Source organism: Trichoderma asperellum, chromosome 5 (assembly GCF_020647865.1).
Source record: "Trichoderma asperellum chromosome 5, complete sequence".
Taxonomy (NCBI): domain Eukaryota; kingdom Fungi; phylum Ascomycota; class Sordariomycetes; order Hypocreales; family Hypocreaceae; genus Trichoderma; species Trichoderma asperellum.
In genome coordinates, this window is record NC_089419.1 from 3045090 (window position 1) to 3069552 (window position 24463).

At 53.1% G+C, this 24463-nt stretch overlaps 6 protein-coding genes across 6 annotated transcripts; 3 read left to right on the forward strand and 3 right to left on the reverse strand.

Annotated features, from left to right (window-relative positions):
- Positions 1 to 2404: 2404 nt before the first annotated feature.
- Positions 2405 to 2770, forward strand: TrAFT101_009139 (uncharacterized protein; the record flags this gene model as incomplete). Its single annotated transcript, XM_066128540.1, has 2 exons — positions 2405 to 2594; positions 2646 to 2770. 2 exons carry the CDS (start codon positions 2405 to 2407, stop codon positions 2768 to 2770), a joined length of 315 nt encoding a protein of 104 aa, XP_065984660.1.
- Positions 2771 to 10822: 8052 nt separating this feature from the next.
- On the reverse strand, positions 10823 to 12390 carry TrAFT101_009140 (uncharacterized protein). The gene is made up of 4 exons (XM_066128541.1): positions 12290 to 12390; positions 11997 to 12235; positions 11346 to 11847; positions 10823 to 11290 (listed from the first exon to the last, which is right to left on the reverse strand). Exons 2-3 carry the CDS (start codon positions 12072 to 12074, stop codon positions 11629 to 11631), a joined length of 297 nt encoding a protein of 98 aa, XP_065984661.1. The 5' UTR covers positions 12075 to 12235; positions 12290 to 12390; the 3' UTR covers positions 10823 to 11290; positions 11346 to 11628.
- Positions 12391 to 12417: 27 nt separating this feature from the next.
- TrAFT101_009141 (uncharacterized protein) lies at positions 12418 to 12723 on the reverse strand (the record flags this gene model as incomplete). Its single annotated transcript, XM_066128542.1, has 1 exon — positions 12418 to 12723. One exon carries the CDS (start codon positions 12721 to 12723, stop codon positions 12418 to 12420), a length of 306 nt encoding a protein of 101 aa, XP_065984662.1.
- A 3355-nt stretch (positions 12724 to 16078) lies between these two features.
- TrAFT101_009142 (uncharacterized protein) lies at positions 16079 to 19939 on the forward strand. Its single transcript, XM_024904550.2, has 3 exons — positions 16079 to 16475; positions 16564 to 17166; positions 17938 to 19939. Exons 2-3 carry the CDS (start codon positions 16665 to 16667, stop codon positions 19341 to 19343), a joined length of 1908 nt encoding a protein of 635 aa, XP_024755691.1. The 5' UTR covers positions 16079 to 16475; positions 16564 to 16664; the 3' UTR covers positions 19344 to 19939.
- A 98-nt stretch (positions 19940 to 20037) lies between these two features.
- TrAFT101_009143 (uncharacterized protein) lies at positions 20038 to 21736 on the forward strand. Its single transcript, XM_066128543.1, has 2 exons — positions 20038 to 20235; positions 20309 to 21736. The coding sequence occupies exon 2, from the start codon at positions 20552 to 20554 to the stop codon at positions 21503 to 21505; it is 954 nt and encodes a 317-aa protein (XP_065984663.1). The 5' UTR covers positions 20038 to 20235; positions 20309 to 20551; the 3' UTR covers positions 21506 to 21736.
- TrAFT101_009144 (uncharacterized protein) lies at positions 21643 to 23878 on the reverse strand. The gene is made up of 3 exons (XM_024901305.2): positions 23258 to 23878; positions 23038 to 23169; positions 21643 to 22950 (listed from the first exon to the last, which is right to left on the reverse strand). Exons 1-3 carry the CDS (start codon positions 23674 to 23676, stop codon positions 21852 to 21854), a joined length of 1650 nt encoding a protein of 549 aa, XP_024755689.1. The 5' UTR covers positions 23677 to 23878; the 3' UTR covers positions 21643 to 21851.
- Positions 23879 to 24463: the final 585 nt, after the last annotated feature.

Consider the following 24463-nt stretch of genomic DNA (forward strand, 5'->3'; position numbering starts at 1 on the left):
AGATTACCGGGTTTGCGTGGCGTGGCGGTCTGCCGGTGGCTTTCAACGTCAGGCTTGAAACCTAGGATGCATATGGATTAGCTGTGGGAGCTCTCCCGTGGCTCTGGACTTGGCCACCACCAGTGGCTTGAAAGCATCCTGAAAGAGCAATTTCCAACAGATGGCCAATGGCTGGTCAATGGAGAGCCGCTGGTGGCCGTGGAGGAACGTATGGCGCACCGCCATTGAGGGGTTCCGCCGCCATGGTAGAGCAAATGAAATGGTCACTGCCCTGCGTCTCCGTAGTGTATCATGTGCAGAGCACCTACTGGGTAACGCGTCCTACATACTCTGAGCACACAAGCCCAGTGCCGGGAATCTCCACTATTCACATGCCTGCGACAAGCAACCCTGCGAAAACATCGTGGGGTTGGGAGCGAAAATACGGGCTGGCCAATCAGAGGCCAAGGTTGGGGTCATGGCATATTGAGCCCTCCAGACAACCCAAAACGAATCAAATCAAATCTCATCTTATTCATGCGATGCAGCCGCTTGCCGCCGCACTTCAGCCCAACATTTGGCATATCTGAGCACGAGAAACACTAATTTCGCTCTCCTGATGTGTTTTTTTAGTTGTCATGGGCCGGAGGGCCAAGGGGGCGCAGAAAAGCGGTGCAGAGTCGATCGGTGACTGGTGCTAGTTTAGTGAAGCGCATGAACCGGTGTACTCGTATGCACTACTAGTCGACGATCAGGATCACGATCCCAACGTGGGCATGCAATCTATCGCAAACTTTGCAAGCTGTACATTCTGCATACAACGGTAGTGGCGGTGTGGCTGACTGACTGCATCAGCATCTTTTCATTCACAGCGCGAGAATCGTTGCCGTGGCTGTGTGTTCATACGGGCAGCAATCCGACCACCGAAAGGGCTGACGCAGGCTTTCCTTCTGTCCTTCTTCTTCTGGCGCTGGAATCACTGATGACCTGCTGTCGATCGCATCATGGTCCTGGATCCTGGAGGTTAGTCAGCGCTCGGCGAACCGAGTGCTTGGGCTACCGGATTGCCGGGGCTGCCAGGGTGTGGGAACAGAGAATTGTGGGCTTCGGCAAAGGGAGCTTCGAAACGCCATCCATACAAGCATACATACTTGTACACCTCTTGCTGCCTCCCTCGTCCCAGCGCTGCAGAACGTCCACACGCCCCCCTTTTCTCGTCCCTCGCACTGGTAGCGTCCCGGCCGCCTCCCACTTCCCTTGCACCCCTGCGCGACATGCTACTATGTATAAACGGGAGAGATCCCTGACGGCGCCTATCTGTAGCATAGTCGTGACAGCATTGCCAGTGATAGTCCATATATCGCGCCATAATACCGCATTCGGCGAGCCACGATAGCTTCTGTCGCAACGTCGAGCTATTGATATTCTCGAGTATCTTTCTAATCGCGCTATTGGTTTTGTGCTTCGTAGTCGGGACGAGTTCTATCATCTCCATAGCTTATCGATGTGATGAGCCTTGTATCATGCATGATGGGGGCTAGCGGCAAATAGCCATGCCTCTTCATAACAGCTCAGGCACTCCGGGGTGTTCGCCTCCAGCCAGGAGAGATGAGGGGAAGAAGCCGAGGACAAGACGCCGGTAGCGAATAGTCCTGCAATCGTGTGTTGGGGGCCAAAAAAGCCCACTGGATAGAATGAAAAGAGAGAATCACCTCGACGCCTCAGCTTCAGGGTAGCTAGCTAGCTTGAAAGCAGCCCTGCTAAGACCCGTGTCTGCCTCAGAACGGGGTCTGGGATAAGACTGTGACCTATTTGCCAGCCTAGCTACTGCATGGCTGATGGACGGCATCGTGAAATGGTTGTCAAAACAATACCAATGCTAGCGCTGAGATCTTGCAGCAGCACTTGCGCAGTTCTCGAACCATGTATCACGTCTATTAAGTCGAGCTTCTGCAAGCTTTGGAGAGAATAGGTAGGTCCCTCGTACGGAGCACAGAGTAAACGACATATTGACCCACACAGCTTGTGAGACATGTGAGTGACTAGTGGCATTGCCATGGACATCAATACTGTTTTTTTCAACGGCCTCGATTTGGACAAGATGCCGCTCAAGCCTGCCACGTTTCCCACCTCTTTGGACTGAGACAGGACGCCAGCTTTAACTCGGGATCCGACGGGCACGCTATGTAGGATCAACAAGAAGCGCGGAAGGGTGCAGAAGGACGACGGCTGGCCAACAAGATGGGGGAAAGAAGCTGCAGTAGGATTTTCCCATGTGCGCCGGACGTGTACTTGCAGGTGCAGTAGCAGGTGCCGCTATTGTACAAGTATTGTAAGGAGAGGCCCGACGAATGGGTGTGGCGCTGCGCTGTGGTCTTGTCTGCGAGCCATCGGAGGGTGCTCTGCGCAGCAGCGTCGGTTCTCAATGGGGAAGAGGGCCAGAACGCTGCATGTCGCGACTATTCGTTCCAAGCGTGAAAATCTATTTTTACGGCCTGTACTCCATAGGAGAGTGTACTCCATAGGAGAGGCAAAGACGCCTCGCGCCATCTCAGAGCAAGCGAGTCCTGCTCACCCAGTGACGCTCGCGCGTCTCGTGTCGGTAGAAGACTTTGGTTAGCGGTATGCTCCAATTGGAGACCGACGAGACTGATGAGGTGACGCAGGCGACGGTCGCCTACACTGCCGTCATACCCCAAGATCTCCAGAAGGCAGCGATGCATGCATCTTCCCCTTGGCTGCTAGCGCTGCCGAAGTGCTACAGGCATTGCACAGAATAACGGGTGACTAACACGGCCAAGGGCTTCCTCCCGACAAGGCTCTGCGAACAAGGCCTAGTGAAGGAAGGTCTTCATCCGCGTGGAGAACCGAGATCGAAGACGGGATGGCAGTATGACGCTCCGAGGACTTGTCAAGGCGGCTAGGTTTCTTTTCTCGCTTTGGCTGGCAAAAGAGAGAGGCCCAAAGCAGAAGCCCATTCGGCTAACCTTGAATGGCAAAGCTTAGCGAATAAGCATGTGACGAGGCTTTAACGGCGAGCTCTCATTGGCCCAACTACGAGAATCGAAGCACGAGCCAATCCGACCGTTGCTTGGTACGTACCTGTCTTGCCATGCCCTGCTCGTACCGTTTGGTGTAGCCAGACTCGGCCAATCATACGGCAGGGCCGACGGCTCCGGTTTCCTGCTAGGGAGAGTGTCTCAGAATGCAAAATCAGAAAGGCTCTCGGCCCTTACCAAAGAGGGACTAGTGTACGAGGTGCAGGGCTGTCGCGTCTGACGAAGGTCGCTAGAATACCTACAACTCATTTCGGAGCACAGTGATGTGATGGCTATGGAATTATTACCCGAAGTGGGCGCGGTAGTGAAACGACATTTGAATGTTCTGTCTCTGATGAGCTTAGCAGAAAGGGCCCGTGTTCCGTAGCCGTTTCTTTCGAGGCTGCCCCTGAAACAAAACGTTCGGCTTACATATGTACTATGTAGTATATGACCTCAACATAGCATGTGCGTGGGATAGACGGTGACCTCATGAAGACATGAAGAGGCATTCCGTATTTAGCCGTATAGTATATTTCGTAATTGGCGGAGGTTTTTTTTTTTTTTTTTTTTTTTTTTTTTTTTTTTTTAAACAAAAGGGGGCGCCCGTTAAGAACCTTGAAATCACTGCCATCGATGTGGTAATGATGGGCGTTGCCGGTTCCTATTATGGAAGTGCCTGCTGCAGCGTTGTTGTCATCAGCAGTCTCCTAGGCAAGGGTGGAGACGCCGTGATGTGATGGACAAATACGGAGCATGCCAGTCGCCAGGCCAGGCCAGGATACAATATGGTAGAACATGCTACAGTGGCATATTACGGAGCCTTCCGCATTGGTTGTGTACATATGGATATGGGTATTGCTCTCAATAGCCGGCCCCACATGTCCTATGGAATTAATTAACAACGTCCTTGGCCTTCCGCAGGCAGCAGAACTGCTGGTGTAAGGATCGTATATACGATATACGAGCAGTGGCCGACAGGCGTGTAAAACACAAGACTATGCTAAACATTGCTTTTACTCGGAGATAAAAGTAATATCCTAGATTTTGGTTTTGATTCCAGATACTACTCATTGCAATGATGCAGTGGAGGACATGCAGTAGCACTGCTACCAAAAGACGAAGCGGGATAGGCCGGCCAACTCGGGAAGTGGGCGCTCAAATGTTGCTTGTCGGCCATTCCGGCTCCGTAAATTTAATTGAGGGGCTTTCTTTTACACTGCAAACTGTCGTTACCCTATTGGGACGGTCCTGATAGTGTATGTTGGCTTCTTAGACAGTCTCGGGAAATGAGCGCCTATCACTGCAACGCAAATCGCACATCTCATCAATTCGTACGAAGATGCAGTGACACAACGCGAGAAACACCCGAGCCGTGCAGTCATGTTAGATTATTCCTGTTTCTCCTTGAATCTGTTTGCGGTGTGGCTGACATGTTGTGAAACTAGCTGAACGGCGAATGCGACTCTGACGTATATGTATATATATATATGGCAGCCTCACACAAGCCGCAACTGCAGAAGCACTGACGGTTGAGCCCGATGCGCCGAGGGGTCACCCATGTCGGTAGCAGTTATTATAACACCGTCCGCTCGTACATGCGTACAGTATAGTTGAGCGAGGGCTTCGGAGGCGGGCATGAGATGACAGAGTACCTAGTAGGGTGACATGCTACCCAATATACTCCGTACGGGAGTCAACCTTGTGTGCGTGTAGTAGTAGGGCGTCGTGGCCGAGCTTTGCAAAATTGATGCACATATTGTTCAGGAGGAGAAGCTTATGCTGAGCATGTGTATGCAATGCTTTCTTCCTCCCTTCCCTTTTCAGCCTCAACCAGGCATGGGATAGAAATACATCCATGGCGGTTGGCAATTTAGCAGTGCATACCAATACAGTGCGAGACACCGCAAGCTTGTACGGAGCAGCATACTTTCTTTGTAGGGCAACGAAGCAAGAAGAGCGGACTCTGCACTGTACTGCACTGTACTGTACTGCACTCTGCGCAGGGTCGACATTGGTGGGGCTCCGCAGAAACGAAAGAATTCGGGAGGATGCGATCGCACTGATTACCGCATTCGATTAGAAGGCGATACGTATCCTTGAGCCGCGAAGAATGAAGAGGACGGGACATGAAGCTCCAATAAGGGCTCGCAGGTAGGGGACTCAACACCCACCCACGACCAGATGCCAGGGTGAGATAGAGATGACAGCCCAGGGCGTGACCTCGTGGACAGAGATTGCGGATGGCACGCTGTGTGGCCGGGACCCTGACGAGATTGCGTGCCGGCAAGATGGGCCATGGACGGGACTGAGGATGAACGTCAGGGATTCGGCCAAAGTAGGGACAGGGTGGTGATGGGGTGCGAGTATCGCGGCCACGTCGTTGGTGCCGATAGGCGCACCCCGGCGGCCATCTAGCCCGACTCCCTCTTGGGAACGGCTAGCCACTACCGTACTGGACGATGCGTGCTTGGCCGCGGTGAGCAGGCAGCGTGACGGCACAAGAACAAAGCCGAGTATAGGCTAGCTTTTTGCTCAGCCCTACAGCGCAGCGCAGCGCTTGGTGCAGCCAGCCAAAGCCCATCAAAGCCACTTTCCGAATAGGGTTTTCTGGTGGCATCGCCGGCGAAGGGGCTTCAGGTTCCAAGTGCCGTGTTAGACGCAGCCACAATACCGATTGAGAGCGAAGCGACGCAGGCCGAAGCCGCTCTAATCTAAATCCAGTTCGCCATGCGTCTCCAGTCCCCCCGATGTGTGAGATGTTTGAACGATCTTGACGGGCGGGGCCCCGAAACGTGTGCAAGACAAAGGCCACGACCCTGCGCCCCTGAACGACCCTACAAGGACAAGCGGGACAACAGCAAAGAATGGCAGCTGTGATGTGCCCCCTGGAGGGAGAGCGAGAGGAGAGCAAGAAGAAAAACGAAGACAAATCCAACAGGATGGGTCAGAGGGCGACAACTTGAGTCCATGATCCCGGGTCAGGTCAATCAACGGGCGTGGCACCCTGGTCGAACATGATGTGCGCTTATTCCTTTCCTTCGAGCCAACGGCGCTCCTCGATTGGCTGTGTCGTATGTCTGCCGAGTCTGAGGTAGCACGGATGACAAGGTTTTTGGTTTGCGCTCCCGTGCTTACAGGCATGGGGCATTTGAAGGACAAGAGACTACTATCTCCAACCTAAAGCTTTTGCCAGCCGGTGCTCGGATGAACATCACGTCACAGCGTTGGCGCCTTGATTACATAACCCGGGGTTGACTCAGTCCTCAAGCCATCAGGACGGGTGCATGACAGAACAGATCTATGATACTTTGGATGGGCAGATGGTGCTTACTCGACTGTCAGTTGGAGCAAGGTCCCTATTTTCTCTTTCTCTCCTTGTTCTTTCTCTCATTTCATTTCTATTTTATATATATATATATATAAGGAAAAAAGAGGCAGCCAACCACTGTCTACTTTTGGCAATTTATATACGAGTGCTTTAGCACAGTAACAAGATTGAGCTACTTCTGTACTACTACTAGTCTAACTACATGTATACTGCTGCTGCTACAGCACTACAAGTACTTATGCTATTTATTAGTGCTACTAGCTCTGTCGAGTGTGCCTCGAGCTGCACGCCAAGATCCATTTAGCAGAGCGCGCTAAGTACCAAATCGACGGGTCAAAAACACCTGCCGCCAGTAGCGAAAGCCCAAAACCGGAGAGGGGGGGAGGGGGTTTGATGCGACGGGCCACTTCGCAAAAGTCATTTTCAGACGGCACAAACGAGACGGGCACTCAGGCCATGCAGCACCGGGTGATGAGTGATCATTCTTGCGAATAACCATGATTGATAGACTTTTTGTCTTTTTTGGCGGTCCCGGCCGGTATGGGGCATGGAGTTTAGGGTCCGGAGACTACGAGAGTATAATCGATGACTTTGTTTCTATTTCCAATGTTTCCAATGTTTCACCGCATACCAGTCAGTACCGAGCGGGAAAAAAAGACGAATTCATTCCAGTCTTTAGGTCCCATCTTGCTGGGACTGCCATGTGCTGCCTGGAACTGGGCTTGCGCAGGTTCGTAGGGCTGAGCTTGCAAATGAATTGCATTCCTCACTGCCAGCCCGTCCTACTAGGTACACACACGCCGCTAATAAAAGGGAGCCAAAGGGGCGGCTACGAGCTCTCAAAAACGGCAGCGCCAGTGGCGCTTGATCGGACCACAACCCCGATGGCTAACTCGGGCGCAGTGTCGAGTTCTCTGTAAAGGTGGGTGGGTTTGTGGATGGGTGGGTGGCTTGATCATGCGAAGTCTCTGGAGAGCATGTAGAAGCGATACTGCAAAGTATTCACGAGTACAGCCAAGAGCACCGGGAATCCTCTCCAGAGGCCAGCATGCGCAATCTTGTCTTGGCCCAACTGCCAATGCCATTCCAGCGCCCGGGGCTGATGAGATGCGCTCCCACCGCGCAGATACGGAGGGCCGGAGCATGTAGCTAATCTGTGCTCCTTATTCGGCACGCACCCTAGATCCCTGACGGCAGTCCTGACCCGCCAATACTTTCCAGTACGAGCACTACGAGCAGCATCCACAGCTTGAAGGATCGCAACCCACTGCGCTCCACACGCACCGCCGGGTAAACTCTGGCAGAGCAGATGCGACGGCCCTCTCGGTCCCGACCAGCTGGTTTGATCTCCGAGGAACCACGCGGTACGTACCTCGTACAGCATAGGTTAGTAGGGCTTTTGGCTCCAGCGACAGGCCGTGTGTGTGAGAGTAAGAATCTCATTCAACATTATCCTTCAACGGCAGTGCGAGTCAACGCCCGTTTCTGTCCTCCCAATTCTTCTGCGCTTGCAAATACTTTTTTTGGCCTCGCGGCCTGCAGGGGGTCCGGGGGCAAGGATGCGGGATGCGACAATACAAGCTCCTGGTGGCGTCTGGAGGCTGCAGCATCACGTCCCATCGTCTCGGCTGTCGCTGTTTGGGGGTGATTTTGCTTTTTGCTTTTCCCAAGCCATTCGCCATCCTGACCTGACCTGACCTGGCGCGTGCTTCTTTCTGAGTGCATGAAATGCGCCGTGGCTGCCAGCCGGGGCGCGGATGATTTACCCAGCAATCCGGTGTTGCACGGACGGTTTGGGGGCCAATTCTGCCTCTTTGAAATCTGGTCTTTGGGCTATGGCGCATGGCGGCGCTTCTGACGACCCAAAGGGAGCTGCCCAGTAGCAGCAGCGCGTTGGCTTTAGGGCGCGATCCACCTGAAGCCATGTGTCGCCAAGGTGGATGGGAAAGGCAATGGGTGTGAAGGCAGAAGAGGCAAAGGGCAAAAGATGCAGCTAGCATGAAGAGAGACGTGGCACCACTTTTGCTGTGCCCAAGCTTCTTGTTCACTAACGAGGTAGCTTCGTCTGATGGCTTTGATGCGATGCATCATGTGTGCTATGCACCGCCATCAGAGGCCCCGGTGGATGTTTCTGGCCAATCAGCGAGGGGTATATACCGTTTTCGTCCCAAACAGGCATTTCCAAGGAGAAACATGAGCTGCCGGAGTGGGGCTTAGGGACAAATAGTTGTGCTGCCTCTTTATGCTTGTTCATAAGAGTCGTCGATGGGCATAACGAAAGAACGAAGCTGCGGTATCTTTCTCCTTTGCCCACATTGCAAATAGCCATTGCGCCGAGAGACAAGCTAAGAGAAGTATTAAGATAATAGTTCACGTACGCCAACGCATCGCATCTTTCACATGCTCCTAATACAGGGCACATACATGAGGCAACACGCAAACTACGTGAGCGTGAGTGCGCGGCATGCACGTCAGCAGCTCTCCTGCGTTTTTGGGGGGGTGGCTTTGTGCACACTGATAGACCACCCAACACAAAGATCACGGGGAAATAAAAAAAGAAGCTCAAAGGCTTGGCATGCAAACCCATCTTCTTGCGATCCTTACCCTTCATTGTCATCCAATTTCCACGTAAGGAGTATTTTTTAAAAGCTAAAGCTAAAGTGATGAGATTTTCGTTCCAAAAAAAAAAAAAAATGGACATGGCATTCTTCGCTACCAATCTCTCTTACTATATTTTGGCGCTGCGCCTCCACCCGCTGTCTCGGGCTGCCCGGCTGTCGCTGGCAAAGCCCCCATTCCCCGCGTGGTAAAGCCAAACGCCAAACGCCAAAAACAAAAATTGCATGTATGTTAAAAGGAGATGAAAGGGAAGAGAAACTATAAGACGGTTTACGCCACATGGGATCTAGAGTACTTAGCCTGGGAAAAGGATGAAGGAGGGGGGTTCGTGCGTGGCCATGAAAGGCGGTGGCTTTGAGACACGTTGGAGATGGAGGGGCAGCCCAGGATAGGATTTCGTTAGGGACCACCCCCCGGTCTGGACTTCGTAATGAGAACCTGTAAAGAGCCATCAAAGTTGTCATCTGGCCAAAAGCAGAAGTCAATGACATTATACATGCTTTGACGAAATGATAAACTCGTAGAAAAATGAGGGGAGATGATTAGTGCAGGAGGAGAGCGAGAGCAAGAGGGGGGAAGGGAGAAAAACGAAAGCCACAGGGTAGCATCGACCACCATATTCTGCCAGCAGGTATTGCTTAGTACGTATCACCATGATGACAACATATCGACTATCTATACTCCTGTCTTCTTCAAGCCAGCTGGGGGCCAAAAAAAAGACAACGACAACAAGAAGGGTTAAGAAAAAAAAACGCACAAGATCTAGAACTCTTCCAGGGCTTCGGGCACCATGCTGCTTTCTTCGTCATTTCGCGCGCGTAACCCCAATATATTGGCATGAAACTACGCAAAACGCTCAGCTGGAGGTCTGAGCGAGACATGGCAAAAGGCACGAGGCTGATTCCTATAACGCTTAGGGTAGAGAAAAAAAAATAAATGAAATCCAAAAATGCTACCGTATGGCACGCCCATGTCATTCTTGCGCGGTCCGGCATACAAGGGCATTGGACTGTTTGGGAATAGTTGGGAGCATCATCTGCCATGGGGGTTCGCAAGCTGTGGCAAGCAAAGCATGGGTAAGAGAGAGGGGGGTTAAAGAAGAGAAGAGCATGGGCCGTTTATTACAGAGTTGTAGTACGGCATGGCATGGCATGGCATGTCTTTGTCTCTTACACGAGGGGAGCGCGCTCCGAGACATTACAGCGCCAAACACAGCAAAATATAGCTGTTTTAGCTCAACGTCCAGGCTGTTGTCGTCATGTAGCGTAGCGGAGGCAATTGATCGTATGCAATATAGCCTAGTAGGTAAGGGCAGAAAAAAAAAAAAAAAAAAAAAAAAAAACAGGGGGCCCCCCTAGCACGAAAATGGCCAAGCTTTTCCAAAAAAGCAGAAATCACGGCTATGCCGCTTTAGAAACCCCCGTCCCCACCGCGCGGGAAAAAAAAAAAAAAGTTTGGGGATGGATGACACTATCTGGTCGATTTGCGCCTTTCCTAAACGGGCTCGAATTCGCGCCGCATCCTAGACAGCGCGCTAATCTTGGAAAAAAGGCGGGACCTCGCTCACCATCTCATCCTACCGCATCGCACCGCGCGCACCAGGGATGGGAATCAGCAACAAGGTCGTAAAAAAGCCAGGAAATGCGAAACCAGGAAAAAAAGAAAAGAAAAATCAGATTTCCAATAAGACAGGACCCCTGGGAAAATCGGGGGGTGTTTGGAAGGAGGAGGAACAGCCGGGGGTTGACAGCCAGCGTGGTGCATATTTTATGGGTCGCAGAGCCTCGCTCGCTCGATTGCTTCCTGTTTCTGCCTGTGGGTATTATTGAGACTACCTACTACTGCTACTATACCCAGGAGAACTAGCATCATGGTACCTACTCGTAGTGCTACCCTCTGTTGATTCTCTTTGTCTGCTTTCATTCTATCCTATCCCAGGAGGACCAGCGGAGCAGGCATTTGCCATGTACAACTGAGCACACACAAACTCGCAAACTCCGCATAGGTACACCCCTATGTAAGCTCGGCCTGATTATCTTGCTCGTTTGTTCCTGCTTCCAAGTATTCTGCCAAGGATCTGGCCTATTCTCATTGCCAATGCCTGCCCCTCCTCTTCCAGATATGCCTGGCCTGGGGGGGCTGTCTGCCTACGGGCAGGCGCGCCAGAGGCATTATCAGATACCAGAAACGGATTCGAGGTCCATTCGATAGCTTCGAAAAAAAGGGAGGGGTGGTGGCAATGAGAAGCTGCTGCTGCTGCTGTGATTATGCCCCAGCTTCCAGGGTGGCCAAAGATGACTGTGAAGGAGTTGAATCTATCACACTGCTGGAATTGAGTGCCTGTTGCTGATGCCACGAGTTACTCGTATATCTCGTACCTCTCTCTATTTCGTAGGCGTGTGTAAGTCCGCGAAAACGCATATACCTTACTGGACTGTAGTAAATAGTACAAGAGCCGCGCATACAAACTGGCGCCAGGCTGCAAGTACCCAGCCACGGTCTTAGTCAGTCGCCCTTCTAGCGTTCCCCATCCAATCCAATCCGGCCCCCATATCCCTGTCCCTTTAATTTATCCAAAGCCCATCTACCGTCGATGCTAGTGCGGAAAGTTTGCATTGCTAGGGCGGAATCGATCTTTGCTCATTCTCGCATCTCGTCGTATCATTCGCCATGGGGGGGAGAGGTACATCGCTCATGTACCTTCTTACCGTCTGGGCATAGCACTGCTGCACTTGGAACCAACACAAGAAGCTTGCAAGAGTCATGAATCTGTTCGCGCAGCAGCGTGCAAAAGTCTCCCTTGTCGAAATGGGCAGAGGAGTCAAAGTGGTATTGCAGGTGTTTCGGCCATGTTGGTGGGCTCCTCTTAAGGTCGGCGAACTTTTTTAATTAGTATTTCCTTATTTTACTTTTTTTTTTTTCTCATATTCGTGCTGTTGGTCCGTTGGTTGCTTTCCTGTTTCTGCTTTCCGGAACAGAGAGAGAGAGAGGGGCTCACCTTACAAAGCCAAAAAAAAACTGATACATACAACGTCTTTTGCGGAATAAGTGCCGTTGGATGTCTTGGGGCTAAAAATACCTGGATTGTTTCCGAATTTATTTCTCATGTCTCGCGGTCTTACCCGCGCGAGCAGAGAGCGAGCGATGCTAGATGGGAGGCGTATAATGGGGCTCTGCTGCTAGGAAAATGGGGCTTGCCGGCAACTGCATGTACCTATCGACGGGTTCTCAGAAAGAGGTTCGGACGCATGTCTCACGGGTCGAGCTGCTAGTTTGCCTTGGTTCAATTAAAGTCAGTCGATATGTGAATCCTTCTGCTTACATGCTGCATCGTATCCGCGGAAAGGAGGGCGCTCAAGCTCAGGTCCAGGCGAAAGACAGCGCACTCGCAACTCTCGCAAACGCCTTGTGAGCCCTACCTGACCGAGTTGATGCACATCCCAAAGAGAGTCACCGGTTGCCATTCCGTCGCGGCTCATGCTGTGCTCCGTCTAATATTCCGTCCTCTTGAGCCGGGCCCAGACGAATTGCCGGATTGGGCCTGCACGTCATTGCCTGCTTGGAGCTCTGCTTGGCAGCCTCTGGGCCTCTTGGAAGACCCTCTTCGCGGTCCCGCTCCGCTCCCCCTGGCCCAATATCATTCAAATAGGTATCCCACGTTATACATTGTGCTACCACCGCCAACGGCCTTCTGCTGTGCCTGGGAATGCTGTTGTGCTTGTAGCAGTAGCTGTACAAGAGGTACTGATACTGCATGTCGGTACATTATTAATGTAAAGGATATATCAAATCTCTTCTTTTGCCTTCCTTTCCCTTTGTCTTGTTGCGTCCTTACCCACCGGCTGACAGAGGTTCTCTACCTATCGCCTTAGTATAGTTACCTAGCTATACCAGCGGACACCTGCACGGGCGCTTGTACCGACTACTGCTCGTCCTTCGTATGTGAGACGAAAAAGACCAGATCGCTGGCTGTGCGCGCACCCGTCGGAGCCGGCGCACCAACTCAACCTCTAGGCCGGATCCGAAGCTGTCATTGGCCGACTTTGTGTGTGGGCGTGTGCATGCAGGGGTGAGCAAGATGAAATTGAATCTGGCATACGGGTCTGGTGGTAGCACAAGCACCGCTATTAGCAACAGCACAGCAGCATGGTATAGTGGTGCACTTGCAGCACTTGCATTCTCAGTCTCCCTTCTTTCGTCCTTTCCGCGCCCTCCCGTGTTGTTGCTCCTGGGTTTGCTGTTGCTGCCTTGTCCTTGCAACTGGCTCGTATATCTCTCTCCTGCGTTGCCCATGTCCCGAAATAGCAGCAATGGATCATGATCGAGGGGTGCCTGCTACATAGTAATGTACCTGCTCCTTCGCGCAAATACGTCTGTGCCGACGCGCGGTTGGATAGGTTTCACAAAATATGCAATGAACGCATGGCGGGCAAGACAGCGCCTGCATGGTACAGGGTACATTCAATACTGCTTCTGGTTGCTTTCCGCCAGCGACCCCTGGCCTGGTAAAGCATTTATCCACTCTCGAAGCTGTATACAGCAAATTGTCCAGAGCAGGTTGCGAGTCTGCTCCATCCGCGGTCCGGCACAATGCCTAGAGACAATTTATTGGAGAGGGCGCGCGCGCGCAATCTGGGAGCTTCGAGCCCGCGGGCCATGTCCTGGCACCAACATGAAGCGGAGAAGGAGGAGGAGCGCTGTAGCCCACTCTGTTGTATGGTGTATATTGCCCAGCAGGTACTCGTACTCCGTCATAGTAGCATTGCTCCATAGTGGCGGTGGTACCCCATACCTACCAGAAGCGCTCTAAATTGCTGTAGCGGCAGTTGAGAGCAGGCATCCAGTAGTATTACAGTAGAAAATCAGAGCCAGGAGAGGTAATGGGATAGGGCCTAGTACCGGTACTAACTAGGTAGGTAGGCAGCATGGCCTTTGAGGAGGATGAGAAGGCTTGCTTAGGGGGCTGCCCCGTCATTACTGCTGTTAGATTCTGACCAAACTCCACCTGGTAGGCTCTGCATCTGCCTTGCGCCTACTGAACCGCTCATCTCTTTAGATACCACCAGGGATTGGATTGGGTGCTTGATGGGACGGAGCCGATCCGCTGCTTGGCCAGACCAGATTTCCGCATCCTCTGGCTCCGTACGGAGTGCCGTGCCTCATTATCGATCTGTTGCAACGGGATTGGCCTGGACTACGAAGCCCGCTGTAATTCTCCGTGCTCTTGAGCGAACCCCTCGATCTGGTGTAAGATGTGCGCCAAGGTACGGTAATGACCGCTGCAATAATATCCTTAAAAGTGCTCTTCTTGTTCCTTTATTCCTCTGCGTCGCGGGAGGATCAAACAAAGACACGGGCTGGCATGGGCACATGATATGTAATAGTTTTTCCATCTCTCTCACCTTCTCTTCTGCCGTATAGTCTACTGTAATCCCTCCCTCCCTGTATGTAGGCATCGTGCAAGTTGCTAGCTGGTCTGCCCCCCTCCCATCCCCAGACCATAACGGTTGGCTTGTAAGCCACATGCACCCAATGATTGACTCTGCGCATGCCGCGAAAAGCCTCAGCCCACAACGACGAGCACGCCAGAGCAGTTTTTAGACAGGCGCTGCAGGCACCGTAGGCAGGCACAGCATCAAATCACGGTCCGGTCTTCTTCTAAAACTTGCTTTCTAGGGCTCTGTGGGGGCCGAAGCAGACGTCTTGTCCATCTCTATCTGCTCTCGCCTGTGTTTTGGACAACCTCATGGCTTCGCTTAGCGACCTGGTCCCTTGCTGGCTGGCCGCCGGCACTCCCACGCGCCCTTGAAGGCTTGCGGCACCGTTTCTTAGTTCAGCCCGGAAGTCGACGTCTTTGCACGCATATCCCGGAAGAGGTGATGGTGATAGGCACTTCGTTCAGCCTCGCACGGAACGAGAGGGCTTCCGTAAAGCACCTAGCACTGGTGATAGAGTCATCAAACTCACCCGCGCTCAGCGCTGCTGATACCCTGCCCGAGCCCTGGTCTGGCCCCCGGGACGAGCACCGTGTACTTGGAACTGAAGCTGAGATCCTGTGCCAGCTCGCAATAAGCACGTTAATCCAATATATACAGAGCAAAAAGCAAGCAGAAGAGTGTGTCATGATGGCCCAAATAGATAGTAGGGACCGGGACCGGGGGGCCAGCAATCCCGTACCTGGATACAAGCAGCGCCACGAAAGTTTGGGGGCGCTCCAGGTAGCGCTACCTGCCCCATTAACCGCTCCCTTCAAGCTTCTGACAGCGCCTGGCAGGTCGCGGGCTGGCTGGCACCCGGAGAACGGCCCAAGTCGAAGCCGAGGTGGCCGGATTTGTCCACTGGCAGGTGGCTGCCGACAGCGCAGTTGGTGACGGCCAGGCCTGGTTTGGCGCCCATCTCAGCAAGCCCGGTACGTACATACTGGCGTGCCTTGCCCAGGCCCGGATGGGGATGGCAGCCTGGCTCCATCGCACTTGCCTGGGAATGAGCATGGGTATCGGGCTTTGAGATATCAGCACGCCTTGGCTGCAGCCACCCCCATGGCGCCCATCCACCCCTCTGCAGTGATACCGACACGGCTCTCCAGTCTAAAAGCTACTCGTACTTCGTAACTTTACATGCTTTTTTTTTTTTCAAGCCTCCCACCAGCACCAGGGCCCGGCATGGGAGGCATCACCACCCCCTTTCAGTGTCTGATCCATGCTCCTTTTCGTGCTGCTTCTTCTTCGCTCCTCGTTCTTTGCACCCCACTCTACTTGCACTGGCAGAGAAACTCTGTCTGGCTTTCCACCACACACACCCCCTACGCCTCTCTCGATGAAAGACTAAGACTAATACCGTCCCGACAGAGGCGGCTGTTGCTGTTGGCTCGACTGGGGGCCCTCCTCGAAGGGGCTTTGCCATTGCGTTAATCGAAGCCTGATGGTGGTCCCAGACACCCTGGTGCGAGGCGGCGCCTCTGCCCTACCATGCCATGTACTCGCAGCGTGGTACCTTGAGATGTACGAGCACTAGTATGAACCTCTGCGTACCTGGTCCCGCGGACTGCATCTTGGTTTGATGGACGATCCGAACTGGATCCCAGTAACCCACGATATACGCCGTGGCTATATCTTTGTCGGTAGCCCCCATCTCCAACCGAGCTTCTGGTGCCGCCAGACCACCTCAAGCAAGCATACAATTAGAGCTTGATCTCCATCATTATATATCCCCTCTCTGCCCTCGCAAGACCCAATTGTCTGCCTACCACGAAGCCCATCTACATCCATCTGCATCTGCATCTGCATCTACATCTACAGCAAACAACGCACAACGGACCCTCGTTTACCACCACCGCTGCCGCCACCATCTGCCATTGCATTGCATCACATCTTCACTTGCGCTCAAAGCCACGCCGTCCTTTTGCGCCAAACGTTGAAAGGACTACAAGCGCACTTGTCTTCTGCTTTGGCCCATCGCAGCAGTACCGCCGCACTTTTTGCGCTTCCACTCACGGCCGAGGTTTCCAGGTACGAGATCCGCGCAAGCATAGATCTCCCGCCCGAGGAGCCAGAAGAGCAAAAAGACCTAACATCTTGCGCCGCGCGCTTCATCCAGGTGAAGACGGCCTTGCGCGCGAAAGCAAATCGACTGGGAACAGCAACAGCTTCCCTCCAAGCGCAGGCGTTCGCCACGAAATCTCATCACAACCTCACACAATGCCGTCTCTAGCAGACCAAAGCTTCAGCATGTTCCCCCAGCAGCAGCAGGAGGAATACTCTCACTTCACCGAAGCCACTCACGGCCCCGTCTTCTCCTCCGCGACCATGGACATGGGCATCCCCGCCGATGCCTTTGTCTCGTACGTGCAGCGCGCGCCCAGCCAGGAGCACTACAGCACCAGCCCCAGCACCATCAGCTTCGAATACACCACCGACCCGGCGTCCACCTCTGCCTACATGATGAGCAACGGCCCTACCTCACCGGGCGTGTACGGCGACGACTACCTCTCCAGCCTGTCCACCGGCTCTGCATCTTCATCTGCCGTTGGATCTCCTCTGTCAAACCACGGCCAGACTGGCATGGATTGGACCGTTCAGGGTGGCCTCAACATCCAGCCTAGCATTGCCGGCGAATACCTCGACTACTCTGCCTTTCATGGATTGGAGGATGTGGCTGCCTATGATTTCAACGCCATGGCATCCGCCAAGTCCTATGTTGGTGAGTCTCTCCATTTTCACTCTTGTTTTTTTTCTTTCTTTTGCCATTGTTTGTCATTCATTCCTTCATTCATTCATTCTCCCCCTCTTTCATTGTTTCCCCCCTCCAAACTTCCAAAAAAAAAAAAAAACACGAGGCGGCAGCCTGTCGCGGGAAGATTTCCTGTTTAGGCGACCAATGGTGTTTTCTGTCCCCCTCCCCGCTGGATTGCCCCTCCGGCCCTCTGTGGCTGCTGCTGAAGTGCCCCGGACCGGTGGTGCCGCATCCCTGCCTCAGCGCTGCACAAGCACTGCATAGCCAGCCAGGCGGTGCCCAAAGCCCACTCTGCAGCTGCACCACTGCCGGCGGCCTCTGTTCAGTGACGGCAGCAACAGCGTAACCACCACCTGCTTCGGCATCACCGCCCAAGCCCTCGACCTCATTTCTGGCTCTGCTTATGTCTTGCGTCTTCGCCGTCCCCACCACTGCCCTCCCTTGGCACGCTTTTGCACATTCGTCATTGCTGTGTTGCATCTGCGACACCTGGTTGGCTCCCCAGCTGGGCTGATTTGGCTCGCTTGGAGCACGAGTTCAGCTCTTGGCCAGAAAGCCTCATTGCTCGGTCCCTCCCTTGGCTCGCCATTGGATTCATCAACCCGCAATTCCCCCGTGCGTGGCCGCCATTGGGTCCCTTTGACTGCATGCATCTTCTCTCTTTTTTTTTTTTTTTTTTTTTTTTTTTTGTGCGCCGGCTTATGACGATGCTTACTGACCATTGGCTTGCGCTTACAGATCCCTCTTTGATTCACCCGGAGATCTCCAGACCGCCAATGGCGATATCTCCGTTTGAGACACACTACCAGCCCGCAGTTCATTATCCCTCCTCACCCTCTGCCATCTCTGCTCCTTCTCCCCAGCCCCATATGATCCGCACCAGCAGCTCATCGCCATATCTGCAGAGCGGTTCCTTCCAGCCCGGCTTTGCTGCTAGCCCGTATGCGGCCTCCGCCGCAAACTCCATGTCTAACGGTGCGGGTGTTGGTGCTCGCCGCCTGAGCATGAGCAAGACTGGCGGCAGCAACAACTTCATTTCAGCCGGCTCCGCCGACTACCACAGCGGCGATGAGACCAAGGAGAAGCAGCGATGCACCTATCCCGAGTGCGGCAAGACCTTCAAGGATCTCAAGGCCCACATGCTCACCCATCAGACTGAGCGCCCTGAGAAGTGCCCCATCACGACATGCGAGTACCACATTAAGGGGTTTGCTCGCAAGTATGACAAGAATCGTCACACCCTGACGCACTACAAGGGCAACATGGTCTGTGGCTTCTGCCCCGGATCTGGTTCTGCCTCCGAGAAGTCGTTTAACCGCGCCGACGTCTTCAAGCGACACCTCACTTCTGTTCACAATGTTGAGCAGACTCCCCCCAACAGCCGTAAGAGGACTGGCGGTGCGCCAATGACCCTCGCCGGCTATGCTGCCGATGCCACTGGCAAGTGCAGCACTTGCTCGCAGACCTTTAACAACGCCCAGGACTTTTATGAGCACTTGGACGACTGCGTGCTGCGCATGGTTCAGCAGGAAGACCCCGCCGAGGCCATCAACGCTAAGCGCCTGGCTGAGGTTGCTGACGACAAGAACGTCCACCAGACTTTGGAGAAGAACAAGCTGCCTATTACCACCCAGACCACTCAGACCGAAGAATCTGAGGATGACGATGAGATGATGGATGATGATGAGGATGACATGGCCAACATGACTACTTACTCGCCCTCGAAGAAGAATGCTTCTCTCAACCGCATTTCCAAGTCTCGCGGCGTTACTCACTCCCGTGGCGGTGTTCCCCTTTCTGCCAAGCGTAGCCGCAACAAGCGCCGCGACTATCCCTCCTCTTGGGGCTTCAACAAGGGCCAGATGACGATGAAGAAGCGCGTCATGGCTGTCTTTGACGGCCCTCGACGCCTTGCCAAGGATGATATGATGCTCTCTACCGACCACGAGGTCCGCATCAAGCTCTCGGACGGCAAGTCTTATGTCACAGACCTTGACGTCCAGACCTTGAAGCGCGCCGAGGGCTTCCACAATGCCTCTGATGCGGAGAAGGGCCCTTGGATCTCCGATGACCCCACTGAGGAGCAGTTGAAGGAGATGCAAGAGACGCAGCGGATGCTGGACACCGGTGCTTCTGACTTGTAAAGTCGGAAAAATAAGACAAAAAAAGTCTCTACCTCCCAATATCGGGGAAGATATTGGGATACACACTCTTCACAAATTAACAACATGACTTTTGAACAAAGCATGGCAGACGGCGTTCTGGACCAGGGCATTGGGCTATTCTTGAATGGGAAATTTTTATAACGCTGGGAAGAAGCGGATAATCTGGATTTGATACCCTGTTTTGATATACTACTACCACTATAAATGTTGGACATTGAAGGCGCAGACGGAATTGAATGGGCATTATCAGGAGGACTATGTTACGGGGCATTGGGTATACCTATCTATCCTACCCCTCTGGGACACTAAAGCATGAACGTTGCTGTTTTTTCCAATCATTTTTTTTTTACCGCCTCTGGATGTGGTCTCATATGTATTAATACTTTTCATTTGTTTCTGGCACGATCTTGGAGGAGGGACGGGATTCTTTCTTTTGTTCTGGTTATGGGAGCAAGGAATTGTATGAGGCACTAGCATCTCATGAGGATTATGGCTTGGTTGTTTATGTAATACTATTAATGAAATCCTGCCAAAAAAATATGAATATCAAATCATTTATGGAATACTTGGCTACCAAAAGCGATTTTTTTAAGATGTCCTTTCCTGAAGGTTCAAAGATGATGCGCTGAGACTTTTGAACCGCATTAGTGAGTGAAGTTGCTGCAAGTAAATACGTGTGTGATTGTGTGGGTGGAGGCGATTGGCAAATTTTGTTTGGTTCTAACCCCCACCTCGTCGTCTTTTTGCTAGCCCAGCACCATAGAGAGTGTATCAACTTGAGAAGACTGCCGAGGCTAGATCCCAAGACTGAGAAGAGGAAAAAATAAAAAGAAAGAGGTATTTTGATTTCCTTTTCTTCTTCTCATAAACTGCAAGTTCTATCCTCCGGGAGCCTGGAGCAGCGGCGTGCGTGAGAATTCTTTGTGAGACTGACCCTTGACAAGGACGGATTTCTTCTACACTTATGGTACACTTTCATCCCTCTGAGTTGAACATTAAAGAAGTATAACAACTCGAGTTGAAGATCTTGATTTCTTCTGCTGGAGGAGGAATATTGGAGATTTCAGGACGAAAAGACGACACGGGGTCATAAGATCTCATCTGGGAACCTTTCCAAAGCGGTTCATCCAACATCAAGCCGAATAACATCCTCTATAAGAAGAGATATACACACAAGAGAAAAAAAAATGGCTACACTCACGTCCCGAATCACCCTCAAGGGAGACGAGCCCGCCGGCCCCGAAGACTATCTCTCCACGTCCCTCGGCGTCATCTTCCCCGACGACGTCACCAACCAGCACGGCGACGCAGAGCACTCCCTCATCTACGCCTCCCCGAAGCTGCCCAAGCCCTTGATGATTGAGCTCGCCGAGCCCGAGGGCGAGACGGACCGCCGCCTGTTCAGCCACTACCTGTGGAACGCATCGCTCCTGCTGGCCGAGTTTATCGAGCGGGATTCCCTCGAGACAACAACATCAGAGGCCGAGGCCGAGATGATTGGACTGGGCGAGGGACTGAGTTTCGACACCAGGGGCCTGGCAACGGTGGAACTGGGCGCCGGAACGGCCCTGCCGAGCATCATGGCCGGCCTGCTCGGCGCAAAGAGCGTCACCGTGACGGACTATCCCGCGCCGGCAGTCATGAAGACGCTGCGCGACAACGTCGCCCGCAACATCAAGCCCGACCTCGCACCCCTAGGCGCCGCCAGCCTCCCCGCCGTCACGACCGACATCACCGTCGAGGGCCACGAATGGGGCGTCTTTGGCGGCTCTTCTTCTTCTTCTTCGTTCCCGGCCTCCCACGCCCACGCCGCCGACCGCCTCTTCGTGGCGGATTGCCTCTGGATGCCCTGGCAGCACGCCAACCTGCGCCGCTCAATCAACCACTTCCTCAAGAGGACGGGCTCGGCGCGGGCCTGGGTCGTGGCGGGCTTTCACACGGGCCGGGCCAAGATGGCTGGGTTTTACGACGCCGACGCGCTGCGCGACGAGGGCGGCGTGGAGATTGAGCGCATCTGGGAGCGGGATTGCGATGGCGTGGAGAGGCCGTGGGATGTGGAGAGGGAGGATGACATTACGGTGAGGAAGAGGTGGCTTGTTGTTGCGGTGTTGAAGAGGTGTGAGGGGATGATTGAGGGTTAGTTAGATGGGAGGCGAGGCGAGGCGAGGCGAGTGAGTGAGCGAAGCGTGATATATCCTCTTCCCCATCCCCCCCCGTTTTTTAACTCTCTGATTCTTTCTTTCGGGGGAGTTTTTTTTGGTAAATAAAATGGTTTTCTTCTTTTTGTTTGAATATTTGTTTGTAAGCTAAAAGGTTTCTGATGAGCAGCGTTGGAGCTATCCTACTCTTATCTTATGTGACGAATAACATTTCATGCTACATCTCTTTACAATAATTCCTTCTCTGCTCTCCTCTCTCTTCCCCCAGCTTTGAGTGGGTAGTGTAACTTTTTTACTTTATTTTTCTTACTCATTTAAGCTTTCCCCCTCAGTCTTCAAGCACACGTCCTAGAACCTGTCCCATCTTCAGCTTCTGCCCCTTCTCTACCGCCCACTCCCATCCCTTCTTCTCCACTCCATCCGCTGTCTTCAACGTAGCTGGTGCTTCAAACACCAGCACAATGGTGCTGCCGAGCTGGAATCCACCCATCTCGTCACCGCGCCTCAACGCATGTCCGTGCAGAACTGGGCTTGCACTCTCATACGTAGCCTCCGCGAAACCGAGGTACGGCTCACCCCGCTTGGCAGCTTCCTCGGCTGCAAGGTCAGCGGCCGTATCCGTTGTGAGGCTGTTGGTGCGAAGCTCGCGGTCAAAGTTGATTTTGATAGAGCCGACGTTTGTGGCGCCGACGGGGACGTAGCTGAAGAAACCCCAGCGCCAGCGGCCAAGGAGGACGACTCGTTCGTTAAGAGTGAAGAGGCCAGGTAGAGTACGTTGCAGGTAGGGCGAGACGCTGTAGAGCTCGCCTGCAAAGTGGCGTCTGCTCTCAACAACCCAGTTCGTGGGTGAGTGGAAGCGGTGGTAGTCTCCGGGAGCAAGGTAGATGACGGCGTAGTACAAAGACGTGGTCTTATCGGGCGACAGTAGATCGTACCAGGGCTTCTCGCCCAAAGCAAGCTCGGCGCGGACCTCTGAGACGGCATGGGGAGATGAAGCTGCAAGCGATTCGTCGGTTACGGGGTGCGGAGGCTTCGCATCTTTAGATCCAGACATGAGGTCGGGTAGGGTGTACGAGATGCCGTTGACCTTGGCGAATTCCTCTTCCTGCTTGATAATCTCTTCGTCACCTACAGGTGCGCTGTGGCTTCGCTGGGGATGCTCTCGGGCTTGGCTGGATAGTCCACTGTAAATACTGGATGTCGGGCTGTGTTTTCCGAGAAGCGCATCAATGCTGTAGGTCATACCCTTAACCTGTTCAATGTCACCGCTTTCAATTTGGCCAAATTGGAGGACCTTGCCGTCGGACGGAGAGAGAAGAGCATGATGGTCTGGATCCAGTGGACGAGCACCTGGTTTAAGAGTTCGATAGAAGAAAGCCGCGAGGTTGGGATACACATGAAGGTCGGGTTCAGCCACCTCATCAAGGCTACATTGTGAAAGAGGGGGTTAGTCAAGTGAAATTTTTTTGCCTTGCATTCTTCTTCCACGTTGATCTCAGTTGGGGACAACTCACTTGACTCCAAAGATGAACGAATATAGCTTAAACCCAGGGACACGCAGATAGTACGGAATTGTCAATTCATTAAATTTTCCCCATAGTCGAGAGATGGCTTTGAGCGGGAGAGTGGACATGACTTGGACCTGCCTGAGATGAAACTGTTAACATTCTGCGCGCATATTGATCTTACGCTCCTGCAAAGAGTGAGAAACAGCTGGATGAATGGGCTATTTACCATGGTCCATCAGGGCGCACTCTTGGCCGAGGCTTCGGCGACCTAACGCCATCTTGCTCTTGCTGCCTTTCCCTTTCTCGCGATGAGACCTTGTAGAATTGAACCAGTCCCAAGAAACCTATGCCCAGACCCACGGGAATCTGATACCATGTGATTTTGCTGTTGCGCAGCGCTTCACCAAGCCTCTGAGAGAACTTGGGTCGCTTGCCAGGGTCCTGAGAAGAAAAGTTGCGGCGTGAGGATGGAATGCGCCGAGTAGGCCCTGAAGGAGTGGCCATTGGGCCCGTCGGACGTCCAGCAGCAGCTCGTATGGAACATCTTGCGCGCAAGGAGGATGAGAACGGATGGCCGAAGAAACTTGCTCCCCCACTACCTCCACCATGCACCAAACGGCTGGCACCAATTCCCCGCGTCGCCATAGTGGCATGCGCCTCTGAACAGAGCTTTGCACTTGGCAAGGGGGCTCAATTAGGCGATTTCGACAGGCATTGATTGAGCGCAGGCGATAAACATGCGCTTGAGGTTGAGATTTGGGTCGTTGCGAGATGACGTATGGGGAAGCAGGGCCGTCTGATGGTTGGTGCGGGCGGCGCAAACATCTGCCGAGGCCGAGCCACCGGAGCTTGGTTCCCAGAGCTATCGAAGCCATTTTGATGCCACTGAAATCGGTTGAGCAACATGAAGCACTGCTATACCTTGCCTACTTGCCTACTGCTACCTAGTGCCTAGTAACGACTTCTTAACATTGGATGGAATGTAATTTATTCACCACTTGCTTGGTAATACCTACTCGCGGAGTATTGCCATTACCTTGACGGCTGTTCAAACTTGCCTAGACGGGAATGTAGGCCGTTTGCTGAATGATGTGCTGCGTCGTTCCGATGGTCGGCAGCATGGGTAAAGATGCCAGATGTCCTTTGCTTTGTAACCACCACCAGGTTGCATCACGAGGTACACGATAGATACCGGCAGCTGCATGCGAGTACTATCAATGGCTTGGATTTCATCGATGCGATGCTGCAGCCTCACTGTTTCCATCCATCATATGTACATACACAGTAGCGTAGCAGCCAAGCAGGTACGAGCTGGCTTATGCACAGAGTCAAGCTCGGTCCAAGCTTCATCCAATCCCTTCGCTCACCAACTTCAAGCCGACGACGTCCTTCGCCACAGGTATCCACCTGCATCTACAGCATAGAGAGCTGT